This window comes from Camelus bactrianus, chromosome 24 (assembly GCF_048773025.1).
Source record: "Camelus bactrianus isolate YW-2024 breed Bactrian camel chromosome 24, ASM4877302v1, whole genome shotgun sequence".
Lineage (NCBI taxonomy): Eukaryota > Metazoa > Chordata > Mammalia > Artiodactyla > Camelidae > Camelus > Camelus bactrianus.
In genome coordinates this window covers 1981276-1999547 of record NC_133562.1, presented here as the reverse complement: position 1 = coordinate 1999547, position 18272 = coordinate 1981276, and the positions used below count along the sequence as shown (strand labels likewise).

The following is an 18272-nucleotide window of genomic DNA, read 5'->3' as shown; positions in this document are numbered from 1 at the left end:
AGCCGGGGAGACAAACCAACGCCACAGAAGCACCAGGGCGGGCGCCTTCCAAGCTGGGCTCAGAGGAGCAGCCGGCATCGCCCACAGCTCCTCCCGAAAGCACGTTCCCGCGGCCCCACCAGCTCCCCTGTCACAGCCAGACAGAGGGCGGGGCCCAGGCTCGGAAGCATCTCCCATAAGAAGACCTCAGGGCAAGGCCTGGGCTTGCCAAGGGCAGAACCCGCCCAGGGGCAGACGCAGATTTCAAAGAAATGACTAAACTAGGTAAAAGACAAATATTTTAATCTAGTTCTCCCACTTTATACTAAAATCATTAATACAGGTCACGAATTGCATTTATTCGCAGGTATCTAGAAAACAGTCAAAGGGGCAGCGCTCTCTGTGTAGACCTTAGGAATAAATTTTCTCTGGACAGGAGAACTTGTGCACAACAGCATGATTGGAGCGCGCCCTCCCCGGAGGGTCGCAGGCGTGTGCAGCACGCAGAGAGACACACACAGTGCACCCAGGGCCGGGCGTGGTCCAGCTCAGGACGCCCGACACCCTGCACACCTGCTCACAAGTTTCCTTCAGGTCATGGCCCAGCATGAGAGACAACAGGATACAGGCGCTCGGCCACGCTCCGTCACCGTGCGCAGCCGGGTGCTGCGTAGGAGTTAAGGTCAGACTCTAGTGCCAGCATCAAGCCCCAGGAGAAACCCAGACAGACGCTCCTGCCCCGTTCACACACGCTGGAAACTATTCACATGCCGGCTGGCCGGGCGCACCCCCGCAGCTCCTCGCCTGCACTGAGGGCGCTCACGGCGGTCCTTCAGTAAAGCCAGCAGAAAGCCACGTGGGCCCCGGGACTCCCGTCCCCTCCACGAGGGACACGCCTGACCAATTCAAGGTCTACTCAGTCAGGAAGACGGAAGGGTTTAAGGCTTCGGTGACGATTATAATCCTCTGAGAAATTACTTTCCCTTCAAGTCAAGACAAGATCATAGTGTTTACTGTACTTTCTCTCGACTCTGAAAATCCCTGGTGCGGCGCAGGCGACTTGCACCTGCCGTTCAGTCCGCGGGCGGAGCCCGGGCCGGCCGGGCGCGTGGGGCGCGGCGGGACCCTGGCCCTCGGCACGCGGGACCCGCGGCCGCGGCGACTAGTAGGTGGAGGAGGCCGTGCTCAAGGCGTCTTCGGAGATCCTGGTGCCGGCGGGGTGGGTGCTGGCGAAGTACTTGACGTCACTGTCGCGGTCCATCTGCAGGGCCACAATGGTCTGCTCCACCGCCTCCTGGTGGCAGCTGGCCGAGGCCGAGAAGTACTCTGGGGACGGGAAGCGCAGATCACGTGAACCCGGTGCAGCGCCTCCCGTCCGCCAGGAACACGGTCAACACGGGCGCTTCCCGCTGACGTGCGCTCTGACAGCATTACAAGACTGTCCTTGTTTATAACAGACTAAGCCTCACGGCGCTCACCGCGGTGACACTAACATATGGCACCGCACTTGTTACAGCCGCTCGGCAGCGCGGTGCAAGGAACAAGCTTCCGGATACAAACCACACACACAGAAAACCAGTCTTCTCCAGCCCTTCATTCTAACTGCTACTAAAAAATTTTAAATGAACTCCGAAGGAGAAAAAAGCAGCAATATTCATTTACCTACATTGAAATCTACAAATTTCTTTTTCTGCTTCATTCATGAATTCAAGTGATATTAACCGGCATTCTGGGGTGATTACAGTAAGTAAAACAACCCGAAATTTGAGGAGCTTATAATTTGCAGCCAAGCAAACAGAATAAAGACAAATCCATCTGGAACAGAAGGGTGATGATTACAGCCCCTCCTTCGGCAGGAATGACTGTAACAACTCATTAGACCCCATCTGCGAGCGCCTGTCCACCTGCGGGTCTGTGAGCTCCCGGCCTGACACCTCTCCCCAGCCAACTGCTACCTACCTTTTTCTAGTAGAGTCTGTCTTAGCGTCTTGGCGAGCAGCACTCGAACGTTGGGGACTCTGTCGTTGGCCAAGGTCAGCAGGTGCGGCATGAGGTGCAGCGCAAACTGGTCCATGGGGAGGCAGTCGTCCTCGATGACCGTCTGGGGACAGAGGAGACCACCTCAGACCGGCTGGTCTGCCCAGCGGTTTAACCAAGTCTCCCAGAAACAAGTTAAGGGCTTCTGATTTTAGTTACTGCTTTTTAAGCCAACACTCCAGGCACTTGGGACCTCAACACAGGACGCCAAGTCCCCACAGAGCTGCTCATGGTCACCCGCCCCTCGGAGGCCGGGATCACGCTCTGCCGCCTCGGGGACTTGGGGACAGAAGGGACGAAGGCCAGCACAGGGAACACGCGGTCCTGGCTGGGCGCTCACCTGGCAGACGAAGACGAAGGCCTGGCGCCCGGACCAGCGTGGGCAGCGGCCGAAGTTCTCCACCAGCTCGTGGATCAGGTCCACCCCGAAGGAGGGCGGCGCCGCGCGGTGCAGCTTCCGCACCATTTCGCTGACCTGCGAGGACATGCTCGGTGGGCATTGCTGGCTGCTGCCCGTTGCCTGCCCCGCCCACTGCCCAGAGCCGGCAGCCATACCAGCTTGTAGGAGATCCAGCGGACGGAGGAGACCTTGTCTGCGCACAGGCTCAGGGCGATGGGGCGCAGGTAGTCGTAGACGTCCCTGGGGCTGTACAGCTCCAGGAGCAAGATCAGCTGCCTGCAGATGAACCAGAGAGGGAGGGGAAGCACCCTGTAACCATGGACACGTGTGACGAGCAGGCTGCTCCTCTCAGCAGCAGCGCCTGGTCCTCGCTGTCTGTAACACACACAGAGCCGACTGCTCCCTGCACGTCCGCCAGCTTGGGAACCCCAGGCACGGTCAGAAGTCCCTCTTCCTCTCAGGACGCGGGCAAGACAAATGCTGCCGAATTCTGCGTCCATGGGATGGAGACGGCGGAGCATCTCCTGCTGTGCTCAGTGGGGCCGCAGACACGGGCTCCCACGGGGACCGGGATGTGCCGAGACACTTCGTCTGCACATCGGTTGTCTATGGAATAAAGTGCTGGCAGCATCAGGCAGCCCGGCATGTGTCAGAGCTCCGGGACCAGCAGCAGCGCCTGGGGGTCTGAGCAGAGGCGGCCGCGCCCGTGAGGGAGGACCCTGGATACGGAAGACTTTCACCTCCCAGCTCTGTGTCTGAGGTCACCGACACCTGCGGGCAGCAGGCAGTGCCCGGTGGGGCAATGCAGGGCTAAGCAATGGCCGGGGGCACCGCAGACCCCACCAGCCCTGTGCCGGTGCCTGGGGTCAGGAAACGGGCAGGGGCCTTCCTCTCACCCTCGACAGGCCAGGGCAGTGCACAGCGGGGGCCGAGGGGAGGACACTGCCTGAGACCAAGCACGGGCCCAAGGCAGTGAGGGGGCTGGAGGGGTCCCAAAGACTGAGGCCAAATGGAAGGAGCAGAGAGCCCCCTCCCTGGTGGGCCTCCACGTGGAGGCTGAGATCTAGGGCTGGGAGGGACCTGGAGACGACAGCGGGCCCCAGGCCCCCAGCCACCCACCTCCCCCCAACTGGCCGGAAGACGTGTGTTCAGGCGGCACCGAAGTCCCACGCGAGCACGGAACCCAGCCCTGCGGGCGAGGGGCAGGCAGGACGGACCCGAGGGGTGACCTCCTCGAGGCTCTGAAGGAAGCGCTGTCAGCCCCAATCCCCTAGCCGGCACGCCGCTCCTGAAAATGCTGGGGAGGTCCAGAACATTCTGTGAAGCACTCTTACAATTCAACAGCCCAATTTAAGACACACAACCCAGTTACAAAACAGGCAAGAACTTGAAGACGTTTCTCCAGAGAAGCATCTGAACCGTCAACAGCACCAAGGGGCTGAGCCTCCCTGCTCGCTCCCTGCTCACTCAGGAAACGCAATCAGACCGAGACGGGGTGCTGCTCTGCACCCATGGTGAGAGGGGCGCGGGGGCCGGGAGCCCCAGCCACGCTGGCAGGGGGGGTCCCTCTACACGGCCTCACAAATCCACCTCAGAGACGCTGAAACAGGAACTAGTGTGTGAGTGTTCATGGCAGTGCCGCCCACGTCAGCCAAGAGGGAGAAGCAACCCACGCGAGTGGACCAGGACGCTGCACGACCGCGCGGGGCGGCACCGCCCAGCCGCGGGCACGACAGGTGCGCCGGCAGCGCACGCAGGGACTGGAGAGGGGGCCCCACAAAAGCCTGCGTGGGACGTGACTCCACTTATGCGCAGGGCCCAGAACAGCAACGGACACAGAGCAGATCGACCGCGGAGGGAGGGGGAGCGACCACCTAAAGGGCGAGGGTCTCCCTTTGGGGTGATAGGATGTTCCAGAACCCCCGCGGTGCTGCTGCGTGGCCGAATGCCCTGAGTGTGAGCAGGGGCAGGGGCGGCTGTGTGCACGTGAGGCTGCAGCACAGCGAGTGTCAGAGGGACAGGACCCGCATGGGCCTGGAGCCACACCGAGCGAGGACAGAGCCGGGAAGGCCAAATGCAGGGGCCGCCCCCCGCCCCCCGCAGCAGCACTCACTCAGCCAGCTCCGCCCGGAAGCGCCAGTTCCTGCTGTTGTCCGTCACCAGAAACTCCTGCAGCTGGTACAGGTACTCTCGTCTCTTGTCAACATGAAGGAGCTGAAGGGACAACACGAGAGCTGTCACTGGGCAAGGCACAGATGCTTCTCTCCCAGGCTGCTCAGAAGTGACGGCAAACCACACGGCTCTTCTGCAGGACAATGGCTGCAGTAGGTACATGTGCTTGTTTTAAAAACTGGTATTAAGTTCGCTTTCCCCCGATAGTCCCGGCATTATCCGCTTTGACGCATTTGCTTCCTGGGCCGCTGTGTGTCCCCTGGACTCTACTGTCCCCAGCCCTTGGGCACAGCTTGGCCAGAACCCGCGTCCTCTTCGCTCCCGCAGCGTACGAGCCATCAGACTCTGGACACGGCGGCCGTGCTCTTGCTCGGACACGCGAGCCCAGCAGACGGCACCGCGAAGGCACACAGTAGGTGCTCAGCGGTTACTGACTGAAGAAAACAGAAAGGAATTTACCCCTCTAATTCGCTGTTCTACAAACACTTAAAAGTAGGTTTAAGTCGACGGGGAGGGGGCCCCAAACGCTGATATACACAGGATCCATCAAACAGGTAAGATCACACAGGAAAAAGTCTAAGTCCGAACTCGCTGTTCTGAGCACACGTCTTCATGGAACACGTTCTAACGGCAGGAAGTGCAGGAGGGAACCTGGAGCATTCGTGCTCTCATGTCAGAGTCGTTCCTGGTGGAGGAGTTCGGAACCTGTTCCACGTGTGCTGCGTAAGAGCTGAGCAAATGACCACATGAGCTAATGCTGTTAAAAACAGAGTTTTTACCACAAGAGAAAAAAGGAGAGGAAATGGTACTGGATCAGAAGTGGAAATATCAATATGAACTCAATAATTAAAAAAAAAATCAGTAATTAAAAAAAAAAAAAAGATCCAAACCCCAAATCCCCTCCTCCTGTCCGTCTCTGGAAAAGCACAGGAGGAGTGGCACCTGGGGGGCTGCCCGGTGCCTGGATCCTGGCTTCCCCGAAGGTCTCGGGCCTCCGGCTGGGGCGGAGCAGGAGGGGCGTGCTAGAAACCAGGGGCAGAGCGAAGGGACGCAGGAGCTGGCTTTCAGGGGCTCCTACTCACCAAATTTGATGTGCAAAACAAACGACACAAATGGATTAAAAAAGTAAATCTAAAGTCCACACTGATACTAAAAACACTTCTAAAAAGGTAGAGGGAGAGAGGGGAAAGGTTATCTTTACATGAGACACCAACTAATAGATACAGGAGTTACGAACCCAGAAAATCAGTATTTTACAACCTACAAGGTAACAACCGACTCAGGAAAGAAACAGGTACAAACACAAAAGCACTGGGCGAAGGACTCAGGGGGGAGCCGTTCACACGGTCTGAAAGCATCGCCCACCGAGGGGTTGTGAGCCTGGACGGAGACAGTGGGCGAGGCCACTGCCACGGGGCCGCTCCGCGTCGCCCACCGCCAGGAGTGGACATCGTCACCCTAACGCCACCCATCCAGGAAACAGCTGCCACCTGTTTCCGGAAGCAGTGTTCCGGAGAAGAACTCCTGCTTCACCTGAACTCTGCGCGTAACAGAGCAGGTGATTTCAAATGGGGGTGGGGAGCACTCCGCAGAACTGGCCAGACCTCCTCAAAACGCCCATGACGTTAAAGACGGGAGCCAGGGGCCTGCTCCAGGTGCAGGAGGATCACAGAGACGTGACTGGTTTCACATTCAACGTGCAGCTCTGAGTCCAGGGGACACTCCTCGGGCAGTGAGAGAAAGCAGATCTTTGCAAAGTGTAACCACATGGTAAGTACAGCGGTGTTCCAGGATTAAACAGTCTGCAAAATCAGAGCTGTCCGCCTCAGACCCCACGCCACAGGGGCGAGGGCGACTCAGCAGCATAAGCACAGCAAACTGTGAAGCGTCAGGCCCGTAAAACCTCTCACGTGCATTCAGTTCAGTGACTGTGGGGAAACACGCAAATATTGGTGCTCACGATCTAACGTCATTTAGAAATGAAATTCAGGGTGACTGTTTTTAAATTGAACATTAAAGTGACACCACTGAAACAAAAAAAACAACCAGTCCCCTTCCAGTCAAAGTGAATCTCAACCAAACTCACAGCTACATTTCCCTACACAGACCACACAGAAACCTATCTTGATGGTGACACAAAGCCAAATTTTTAGATCTACAGTGGAATTTTAGTGTTTATCATGCAAAGAACTTAAGGGTTACCTTTAGAAAATCATGCAGGTGTTTGAGGACACCTATCCTGACTTCATCGAGGTCTTTCAAGAATCCATTGAAAATTGGAACCAGATCTGCTGCCGTCAGCTGATCCCCCAGGATGACAGCGAGCTCATGGATGGAGAAGGCCAGGGTTCTCCGAACTTTCCACTGCGGGAGAGAGACAGCAGGGAGTAAGCGGACACAGTCTGGGTGCCTTCGCTTTTACACGGTACACATGGCTAATTTACATCTCAATGTTACTAATCTCAAGTCAAATCAGAATAAAAGTAGTAACAAAGGCCAAGTTCTAAATGCCTACTTTGTATCAAAAACTGGCAGAAAAAATTAAAATCCCTGCACAGAATGTCTGCCTTCCTTTCTGGAAGGAGGACAGCCAGGGGATCATGTGGAGAGGTCTGCGAAGCTCTCAGCACTGGGCGCCAAGCTCCTCGCTGCCCTGGCTCCTCCCACTGCCCCCTCCCCACCCCAGCACAGACCACCCTGGGTTAAAAACAACAACAAAGCTTGTTTTCAAGGAACTGGAAATCAAAGAAATACAAGAACAGGATAGTTTCTTGCAGACCACCCTGGAAAAGAACCCCTGAACAGAAATGCATTGCGTTCACAGGAAACTTGATGTCAAAACCATCTTTTTCTTCTCATGCCCTGAATTCTTAATATTTTACTCTGTTAGTTAGCTTAAAACTTTACTGGTGGAGAAGCTGTTTAGGACAAAGGCTTTCTCTTTCTTCCTGCCCCCAAGCACGAGAACCTGTTCTTGAAACAAAATGCTCTCCCACGTCCAGGGCAAAGCCCTGCTGGCCACTCGGAGTCCCAGGAACCTGAGTAGGGACGGAAAACGCTAACGGAACCTGGAGCCCAGATGGACGTCAGGCCAGTGGGTCCCACGCCCCATCCCACCCGGGGGGCCGAGCCGGCGTAAAGTCCTCCGAGCTCAGAGGAGGGGTGAGACTGTGGGCCCGGGGTTACCCTCCACTTTTCACTTGCTCAGTCAACTAATACATTTAGGGGGTGATCCGTCAAGGCTCCGTATAGATTAGTCTAAGCGGCCCGCTTTCCAGTAACCGAGAGGTGAAGGTCACCGAGGTGAGAGGGACAGCATTCTGGAGCGTGGTGACCAGATCTAAGGGCAGGGACGGGAAGCTGGCCACGACAAGGAGGAGCCGCAAAAAGGCCACGGCCCGAACGACCCAGGGTCAACGTTTCACACTTCTTGTCTCTCAGAGGTGGTGGCAGTGGGGACACACGTGTGCGCACACACATGCACACCCTGTGACACCAGAGCGTGGCAGGCTCACACGACTGCAGTTGCACTAAAGTTTGAAAGTGTCACTGAAGAAGCATTTCCGACACTGTTTCGGGGGGAAACTAAATCCCACACTCTCAAGAATGAATCTATACTTAAACTCCAAACAGCAGCACATCCATGAGTTAGGAACGCAGGCCTGCCAACATGATGGTCATTTCCAGACAAAAAAAAAGAAGGCAGGATGCTGGGGTGGGGAAGGGACAGGAGAACTGTGGGCCGTGGCCTTGCAGGGAGAATTCCCTGCTGTCAGCTCGGAGCCCAGGCTGGAGCTGGACCATGAGCAGAAACGCTGCCAGGTTCGGGGAGGCAGACGTGCGCCTACCCCGTGGCCCTGGGGCCCGGCCGTCCCTTCACCTGCATGTCCGAGGCCAGCGTCTTGTAGGTCCCCCGGGCCTGCCCCCCCACCTGCATGTCCGAGGCCAGCGTCTCGTAGGTCCCCCGGGCCTGCCCCCCCACCTGCATGTCCGAGGCCAGGGTCTCGTAGGTCCCCCGGGCCTGCCCCCCCACCTGCATGTCCGAGGCCAGCGTCTCGTAGGTCTCCCGCAGGCAGTGCCAGTTCTGCCGGCCCAGGGTCAGGGCCACGCCCGGCAGGCTGTAGGCGCAGTGCTTGGCGATCTCCGTGTCGACTGTCTGGGCCCGGGAAGGGTCGGTCATGGACAGGTACTGGTCCAGCAGAGCCTGAGGCACCACATCCTAGGGGAGGGGCGGTGGGGACACAAGTTAGGGTCACTCATCTTCAGCACAGAGTTAACACAGCATCTCAAACAGCAGAGAAAAACCAATCTCAGTCTCAGGAATCCAGTCACTGAAAGAAACCAGGCGGACGGAAATACCCCCGTCAGCAAACAGAAGCACCTCCAGGAGAAGGACGGCAAGTAGCACCTGGAACGGAAGCGCTCCGAGGACGGTCAGCAGGGCTGACGCAAGCCCGCACCTACAGCCGGGGCGGAGGGCGGAGCCGACGAGCCCCAGCGGCAGCGGGACAACGCGCGATCACCTCTGCGTGATCACCAGCAAGGATTCTAAAACCACCGCCGCCACCGCCTTGAGAGGGAGACTGAGCAGTTCTCTACGGAACGTGAAGTGCACGTGCATCTAACCATCTGCACGAACCTGAGGACACACACGGTCTCACTCACGCAGGCGGAACACAGCAAGGAAGGAGCTGCACTCACGGCACAGCTGGGGAAAGGGCAAGTGGGAGGAGAAACTGAGCAGGAAGCTGAATCCTGGGCTCTGTAAACGCATTATTTAAAAAATAAATAAAGCAGAGCTTCATTAAAGGGTTGAGACTATACGTATTGGCTTGAAGATACGTTTACAAGTAAGTGGTGAAAACCTATTTGAAGCAGGGCCAAACCTGGTAAGAAACGGGTTTAAACATGGAAACGACCAGCCACACAGGACACGGCGTCCCGGCTGCTCACCTGGACTCTGGGTCTCCTCTCCTCGTCGGGGCTGAAACCGCCGTCGCTGCCCAAGTCCGGATCGTGGCGCATGTAGCAGAGGGCGGAGTCCACGTCCTGTCGGGACACACAGGCACTAAAGGACCATCCTGTCGGCTTCCTGCCTCCAAACTACCCCACTCAGTCACTCACCTTTCAAGACAGCCAGGAGATACAAATACGTACAAATTCTTTGTGCTTTTAAACATTTGAAACACACCTAAGACCTCATAAAAACGTCCCCTTCCTTCAAACACGCACAATAAGTTGCTAAATACATGAAAATAAATTCCAAAATGAATGTAATTCAAAACTAAACTCAGAAGTAATTTTGAAAAGGCCTCAAAATCTAAAATTGTTCATTAACAAAACAGCATTTAGCCAGAGACAGTCAACCGCTCTAACAGCCGCACAGCACCTGCAGTTCCTATTCTGTTCTTTTCTACCCCGGCTACCACCAATCGCACAAATACATTTTATTAACAGCCCCTGCACCCCCCAAAAAACCTCAAATGAACACAAAACACCTTCTAAAACACAGAGGCATTGCACTCATATTTGCAACGACGCTCAGTGGCCAGGGTTTCCTCTGCAGCCCTGTTATCACACGAGCCCTCTAACTGCACCACATGTCATCTGACAGAAAACAAGCTCCAAATCCACCAACGCCCGGGGCCCTCGTGTGCCCCCACGCACACGTGGACACTGTCCCCTGAGCTGACTGCTCAAGCTGCCCTGACCTGCAGCCACCCGACTCTGGCAGCCAGCAGTGTGTTCCGTCTCCATTTACATCAACAAGGGATGAGAAGGGCCGAGACCCAGCGGTGCTGGCCTGGCGGGCGTGGGAGGAAGCTGGGGGACAGCCGTGCACAGGGAGGGGACGCTGGTAACAGTACCCACCCTCACACTCCAGAGTCCAGATAATCCCGCAACATGGCCTCAAGTCCCGATCTTCCGCTCAGAACACTGTTGCTCGCGGCAGTGAAATGGTCCACTCAGAAACAAAGCACCTCTCCAAAAAGAAAAGGGAAGAGTTAATGATTCTTGATAAAGGGCTTTGTTTCCAGGAAGACTATTTCACTGCAGTGAGCTACGTTAACACAGACCCGCTGACGTGGTCACGGAGACGGGCCCGGGATTTCTAGGACACCGGGGTCACAAAGGCGGGAGGTGGGGACGGTTACTTTTACTTTGTGTGAAGGGGGAACTGAGACAACTGCTGACAGACAGAGGACGTGCTAACTGGGAAGTGAGCCACTGCCGTTCCCCCCCAGAGCCTCCAACTCCAACCGTCTCACTGATGACCCCTGTGCCCCTCGTTACCTCAACAGCATCGCTGATCAAAGGCACGGAGGCTTCGTGGCTGAGTCCGCAGCCAGGGAGCTCGCCGGCGGCTGGCTCGTCCTGCACGGGGCTCCTCCTGGCCGCCTCGCCGGGCTCATCACAGGCATCCAGGCTGGAGGCGCGCAGGGCGGCGGCCAGCACGTCCACCTGCGCTGTGGGTGGGACGAGAGGGCCAGTGAGCGCCAGCCGGGGCGCTCGGTCCCCTCCCTCTGCAGGGTTATGGGATCAGTGGGATGCGATGCTTTGACACTGCCATCAAAAAGCTGGGGGAAAACTCTACTGCAGTGCAGCATTAGTTCCCCGAGAGAAAAAGTAGAGACTAATACGCTTTCGTGAGATTAAATGTGTTTATCCACTACTGTACATTATTCTGCGTTAGTAGGAAGAGAAACGCTATCTAGTGCTGGAGTCAATCTCGGTGAGTTAACTATGTCAGGTAGTGCGTGAACGGGCTGACAGGGCTACTTACTAAGCTATTTTAGCAGAAGAGCAGCCACCTGCCAACATAAAACAATGGTAATTACAAAGATTTCTGTGGCAGTTACATTTAAACATCTTATCCCAATTTGTTGTGTTTTCCTCTAATTCTTCTTGAAAATGAAACTGGTGACCTGTCCCAAACACAGGGGACTGCCTTGCTCGAAGCAAACCAGAATGTCATCACCAAGCAGTTCTCAAGTCTGGCAAATGGTGCTGTCAGTGTTTTGAATGACACCTTCTTCATAACAGTGATTCAAGGCTAAAGTAAAACATTCTTCCTTCCCCCACAAAGAAAGGAGAAATTTAGCAAAAAATATTGTTTAGTGTTACTTGAAGTAACAATCCACCTGGATGCTCAAAATAAAGAATTTATAAATTTTAACTTCAAATGTATTTAGTACAAAGATTAGAAATAGAAAGTGTGCCCCCCCATACTTAAAGATTATTTTAGAAGCAATCAGAGTGAGTATTTTATTAGGATAACCTATTATGGTGCTGTAGCATTTTTAAAATTCTAATTCAGCACATGAGGTACCTGGAAGTAAAGACAAGAAACACAGGATGAGGTTCTTTCTATTCAATCAGGTCATTCTTTGTTAAATAAACTGAAGGTGTCAATCGTGAAAAGTTACCATGGAATGCGTCCTCATTCTTCAGAGAATTTAGCAGCAATCTGTACTAATCCTTTAATCATGCCAGCTCTCCCCTGTAGACTCCTTCACATTTCCACGGTGAAGGTGCAACAGCACCCGAGGAGACCGACCGCCCCAACGTGTGCAGGTTTGAGTGTCCTGTCCCACGTAAGTCACGGGGCGGTGGGGGGGGGGGCTGAAGCATCTCCACCCTTTCCCAGGAGAGACTAACGGGTCAGAGCCTGCAGTCACTCATCTGAGCAGACGACAGACTCTCCTCCTCCACATTAATCTTTGTCTTGAGGTCTGTACGTTCATAAAAGTTTAAAACGAGTACCTCTGGGAAGTCACCTCTTTCAAGAAAACGGGTACAGGATCATGGAGGTGGGCCTGAGCCGATTCCCAGGGGGCCTGGCTACGGCTGGGACTCCCACAGACCTACCACTGGGACCACGGGGGGAGCCACGGGCTCCATCCCTTCCGCACGCAGCACACTTACAACGCGGACACAAACCCTGGGTCAGAGCGCGTTTACCACAGGTCTGTGAGGACACGGCCCCTGCTGACCGCTGCTCAGAACAGGGTTGGCCGGGAACCCGGACTGCACTCCCCCCGACGAAGCTACACCTTCTATCTGCCCCACACTCTGCTCGTGGTTAGTCGCAACTCCGCAATGGTTTACTGCTTTCAATCAATGAACAATGTGACTTTTCTGGCCACAGCTGCTGAAAGGACCCAATTCTTCTGCTGGGCCCAAGCCCCCTGGGGAGAAGTCTGTCCTCCGTGGGCCCTGTCATCTCAGAACCGGTGCCGTGAACGCTACTCGGCCGCTCTCAGGTTCAATCCTGAATCAGCCCGGCCCCCGGACCTGCCAGCGATTTTCAGTGTCAGGACACACGCCCCACACTCCCTTGTACGGGGTCTGGAGGAGGGGCCTCCTACACCGGCTCCCTGTCTCACTCCCTCCATGTCGTAGGACCTTTTCCAGTTCTACAGCCGAGAACGGGCTTCCTTTTTCTGACAGGACCGTCTCACTCTAGTTCCCGGAAACACTTAACTTTCCTGACCAGAAACCCGCACCCAGCCATCAATCCGTCAGTGCTTGGAGGAGGGAGGAGGTCAGAGTTAGACTTCCCAGGACACCTCCCACCGAACGGCACAGAAAGGGACAGGGACAAGGCTCCGGAGGCCAAAATCCACCCGCCGAGGGGCCAGCTATGTCGCCCTGGGCGCCTCCCCGCGTCCTCAGGCCCAAGCGCCAGGAAAACACTTAGCCACACAACACGGCCACGTTAGTCCTGTCAGAACTCCGTTTCCAATTCTGGGTCAAAGTTCTGCCTTTCAAAAAGGCAGACATTCTCTGCCAGTTTGAAGGAGATGGCTGCCCACAGTGGCAGGATTAGAAAAGAAAAATGCATCCCAAGTTAAGGGACACCCTTAAAAACTCAAAACACCTAATGGTCTGAAAAGCCTGGCAGTTACTAAAATTCACACGGGGTTCAACACGCCCTCGGATTTCAGCAAAATCAAGGCTCCAGAATCCTGCAGCCACACACCCAGCACCGATCCCATGTTTGGCGGCAGGACATCAGAACACAGACAGTTTGTGAAGTGAGTCTCACCCGCCATGCTCGCTGAGGCTGGGATTTTTGTCTGGTTTGTTCCTGGCGTGTATTTAGTGCCCAGGAGAGTGTCTGGCACTTAACAGCTGCCCGCTAAGTAATGCTGGATGAATCCACCAGTGGATGGATATGTTATCAAAGTATCATCATTATGGGCAGAAAGAACACGATGAATTTAAATCACAGCAGGTTTAAGAGCTGAATCAGAAAGAGAACTGATTGAATCATAGTTCGGTGTTACTACTAAAACCTCTCGTTTGCAGTCTGTAAACTTTCAGTACAATTTTAAGTCAAACCGTGTTAATTTCTCCAAAACACAAAGTCATATCTGAAACTCATACATCCATATGAGTCTTTTCAAAAAAGCAAACTATGCATATTACTTTTTAGCTCATTTGTTAAAAAAGAATTTAAAGTAGCATATTCAAGATTTCAATGAGTATTTATTAAGTGTGTACACCATGTGTCAGAGAACTGACCAGCCAGTGTGACCAGCGAGGGCTCCCAGAAACGCCAGCCAGCCATCTTTTCCCATGAAAATCAGGATTGTAAGAAAAATCACGAGAGCTACTTCAGTTTGATCAACTGAATAAAACTTAAGCTGATAAACGATGGCAGCACTTAAACAGGAAGCAGAGGGCTGGGAAGGTGAGCACTGCTCGAGGGCTGACGGCCCTCAGACATGGACATCCTGGTCTGGGTGTGACTCCTCTCAGCTCTCCTAGTCTGGGCTGGGAGGACGGGATGGAGGGGCCACAAAGACTGGGTTCTGATCAAGATTCTCGTTTGTCAAGTGAAACCAAACCTCAGTATCTGCTAGATCATCAGATCATTATGAAGCGCAGAGTCCTGGGTTTCAGGGGTAAAAACCAACAGCCAGAGACACAACTGAGGAAAAAGCCAAGAAAGTCAAGCTGTAAGGTTTTCGTAGAAAAGAATCCACCGTGAGGAATAAAAACAGGATCTACTGAGAACACTCGTAAGGAGGAGAAGTGAACTCCTGGGACCCAGAACAGTGGGATAACCTCAAACACAGACTCAGGGCGCCCCCGCGCCTGACCCCACGGGCGCTTCTCTGGAGAAGGCGAACCACAGGGTCACGGAGCGGACTGCTGGCTGCTGGGGACGGAAGCTGGGGGCACCGCAAGGGACCCGACCCTTGCCAGTTAAAGAAAGATAACTTTCAACCATCAAGGGTATGAGTCTGCCTTTAATCAAGTCATTTAGTTTTCCTCTAAGTGCAGAATGACCACAGGAAATCTTTAAAAGTCTTGGTAAGTCAAAGCCAGATACAGGTGACGGCTGCCCTCACAACCACTGGTGAACCTGCCACAGTTCAAACATAACAAGGATTTTCGTGTTTTAGGAAGATCCTGAAGGTGTCACTTTGTCTACTTTAAAAATGGGCATTCCTAACACTGAGCTGACAGTTCAGTAATTTTAGCTTTTGCAAATAACAAGGCAAAAAAAAAAAAAAACAAACAAAACAAAAAAACCCACAGTGATAAAAGAGCTGAAGACTTACAGTCTGGGGATTTTTCTAAATTCTCTTCTTTTAGGTAACAGTTCAGGTTTCACTGACTGGTCACAAGTGCACAGGCTCCCACCCAACGGACCTGGAATCCCTGGCCCCCGCACAGACCCAGGGCTCAGAACCTCACTTCCCACACTGACTGATCAGAGCATGAATTCCACTCAATGAGAGCAACTGCTTATTTTCACCCAAAACCACCTTTACAGCCATTATTCATAATGACAGAATCTGGGTGGGACATGAGTAACCCAACGGAACAAGTCAAAACTGGAGAACAAAGACGCCACAGTGACTCCTGCAGACGTCCCCAGCAATGAGAGCACCCACTGCACAGCAAGACACACCCTCTGTCCAGCACCCCCGTAACAACTCTGCAGCTGCCGGTTCATAAAAAGGCCAACGAGACTGAGAGCCGGACAGTGAAAGCAGGGCTCCAGACGGGAAACTGTGAATGTGAAACACTGGATGACTGACAGCGTCAGCGCGTGTGAACCCGCACACCTGTAAACGCTACACTTAGGAGCGCGGGGACAAGCTTATCTCAAACTGATTTCCTGAATCAGACTGGGCATCTCTATGAAGACGATGGTCAAAAACTCTTCCCCTCTGAGGATGCCTGAGATTCCACCTTTTCTTGGTGGCGGTTGCTGTTTAGGCGGATGGGGGTAGTTTAGGTTTAGTTATTTAACAGAGGTGCTGGGGATGGAACCCAGGGCCTCGTGCATGCTAAGCATGCGCTCTACCACTGAGCTCTACCCTCCCCCAAAATAAGTTTTGAAAAGACAATTTTTCTGAGGGACAAAGTCAGGCCATAATGTGTCCTGCCAGCTTCAGAGGAAGTGCGTGCCGGCCCCCTACCTCTGACGTCCGGGTCGTCGACGTGCGGCTCCAGGTTCTCGATCAGCTCCTCCAGCTCCTTCCTGGTGGCCATGGTGAGGCTTGCAGAGCCGGGCACGGAGACTTGGGGTGCTGCTCCCGGGCCCTCTGGGCCAAGGGGGCTCCCAGAGCCCTGCCCCAGCTCCATGTCAAGATCTATTTCGGGAAGAGGAGTCCTCCAGAAATGGAAGGAGTTGTACTCCTGGTCCAGGAGGCCTGGCTCCTCCAACCGCGACGCAGACCGGCCGTGCCCAGGCTTTCTGTCCTTCTCGTCGCCGGCCGCCTCCTGGGGGGGCTCTGAGGACCAAGCACAGAGCACAGAGCTGCCCACCAGAGCGGCTGCTTCGCCAGGAGGTCTCCGAGGGTTTTCAGTGCCGTCTTTCAGCGTGCCTTCCAGTTCAACACGGGGAGGACCAGCAGCTGGCTCCGCGGGGGCGTCCTCCGGCCTGATCTGGACATCCTCGGGGGCTTCCTGGTCTCTGGTCCTTTCATTGTTTTGTTTGGGAAAAAGAAAGTGAAAATTATAAAAAGAATTACTGAAAAAAATCAATGAAGGACACTGCATAAAGCATTTAGACAAGATGAATATTAAAAATTACAAATTATTCATACAAACTGAGTAGTTTACATCTATTACTGATAATGCTTTTTTCCCAAAAATCAGGTGTTCTGTGTTCAGAGGTGTAGACACCTGTTAAGTCTAGACACCAAAGCCTTACGCATTAGCTGAAGAAGGCAACATTTAAGAACGTCAGGATTCGACAAAACGATGCTAATTTTAGTAGTACAAAGATTACAAAGAAATAGCAGGAAGACAGATTCGTACAATGCATTTAAAGCCAAACACATCTTAAAAATCATCCGCTTTTTAGGATTATAGTATTGCCCCTGTGCTCCAATGACATATCAAAAAGCTGAGAATTAAAACCTACCTGCTTACACAGAGAGAAACACTCCTCTACACAGCATTAGAAAAGACCTTTCCTGACTATCTCACAGGATACATTAAAATCCAAGTGTAAGTGATTTTCACTTCTTCCCCACTTTCCAGCTCCAGGGCCAGAAGTTTTCCCCAGAGCCATGACCTCACTGATTAGGACAGGGCAGCTCCCAAATTCAAGTCCACGGATCACTGCAGCCATCACCTGAGCCAAAGCACTGCAGTAAGTTTTAATGTTTATTCCCTGTATCTCATTTGACTCAACTAAATGTAACAAACGTGTGTTGAGCACCTGCTGGGGCCAGGAAACAACCCCGGCAGGTACTGAGGATTCACATGTGAACAAGGGGCCGATCCTGCTCCTGAGGTTACACTGGAGGCAGAGAGGACGAAGACGAGAGCGGCCAGCTGGCAGCACAGTCTCAGTCCAGGTGTGTCCACGCGGGACTCGGCGGGCAGAGGTGGGAGGTGAACTTGAAGGCTTTAGAGGAAACAGTGTGAGCTGTGTTTGAAAGAATAAATAAACGTTTCTGAGGCTATGGGGAAGAAAACACACCCAAAGCAGCAGAGACGGCATGTGTGAAGGCAGGAGGGGTGGTCGAGGCCCAGCCACTGAGAAAACAGCCGCACTGGAGACGTCTGCAGGGATCACAGCATCCTGTACCACACAGCCCTGGAACAGCCCCTTGGGCCACAAGAAATAAGGGACAACTGAGAGCTGCTTTTCTGGATGTGGTATTTTTGGAAGAGAATTCTGGAAGCAGGAGAGAAAGTGGCTGGAGCTGAGGCAGGGCAAGGGCCTCAGGAGGGCAGGTGAGAGAGGTGCCCTGGATGACGGCGGTGCCAGGCCGGAGAAGGAACACGTGCCCGTCACGACAAAGCCCACAGTCTGCTCACTCACTGCGTGCTGGGGACAAGACCCCAAGGGAGGAAGCTGCGAGGACCTCGGCATGTCCGGCCAGGCCCTGAGCCGAGGCTGCAGCCCATGGAAAGTGGGAAATGCCAGCGCGGCCACTGATCTGCGCAGAGCCCCGGGTGTGCCTGCCCAGGCCTGGCCGCAGGTGGCCCAGAGAGGCGGCGGGGCCCAGACAGACAGCGGGGAGGGAGGCCATGTCCTTGCACGAAGGGAGGCTCAGGAGCAGCATTTCTTAGGCTTAGAGGGAAAGGCCGGAAGAGAGGAAGGAACTGGAGCCACACGAAACGGACGGGGGAACTCCAGACCGATCTCCTTCTGAGGAAACAGGCTCGAGAACCCTGGGGCCACACGAAGTGGGGACAGGCACCT

General features: G+C 54.2%; 1 protein-coding gene across 4 annotated transcripts in view; it reads right to left on the bottom strand.

The window, feature by feature from the left end:
- Positions 1 to 265: 265 nt before the first annotated feature.
- Positions 266 to 18272, bottom strand: part of PPP4R1 (protein phosphatase 4 regulatory subunit 1) — a 47853-nt gene continuing 29846 nt past the window's right edge. For all 4 annotated transcript variants that reach the window (XM_074352428.1, XM_074352427.1, XM_074352429.1 and 1 more), the window contains 10 exons: positions 16030 to 16532; positions 10883 to 11055; positions 9542 to 9637; positions 8622 to 8807; positions 6791 to 6952; positions 4530 to 4630; positions 2572 to 2692; positions 2357 to 2491; positions 1939 to 2080; positions 266 to 1305 (listed from right to left, as the gene is read on the bottom strand). In XM_074352428.1, the coding sequence (XP_074208529.1) occupies positions 1142 to 1305; positions 1939 to 2080; positions 2357 to 2491; positions 2572 to 2692; positions 4530 to 4630; positions 6791 to 6952; positions 8622 to 8807; positions 9542 to 9637; positions 10883 to 11055; positions 16030 to 16532 (1783 nt within the window). In that variant the 3' untranslated portion in view covers positions 266 to 1141. The remainder of the gene's footprint in view (positions 1306 to 1938; positions 2081 to 2356; positions 2492 to 2571; positions 2693 to 4529; positions 4631 to 6790; positions 6953 to 8621; positions 8808 to 9541; positions 9638 to 10882; positions 11056 to 16029; positions 16533 to 18272) is intronic.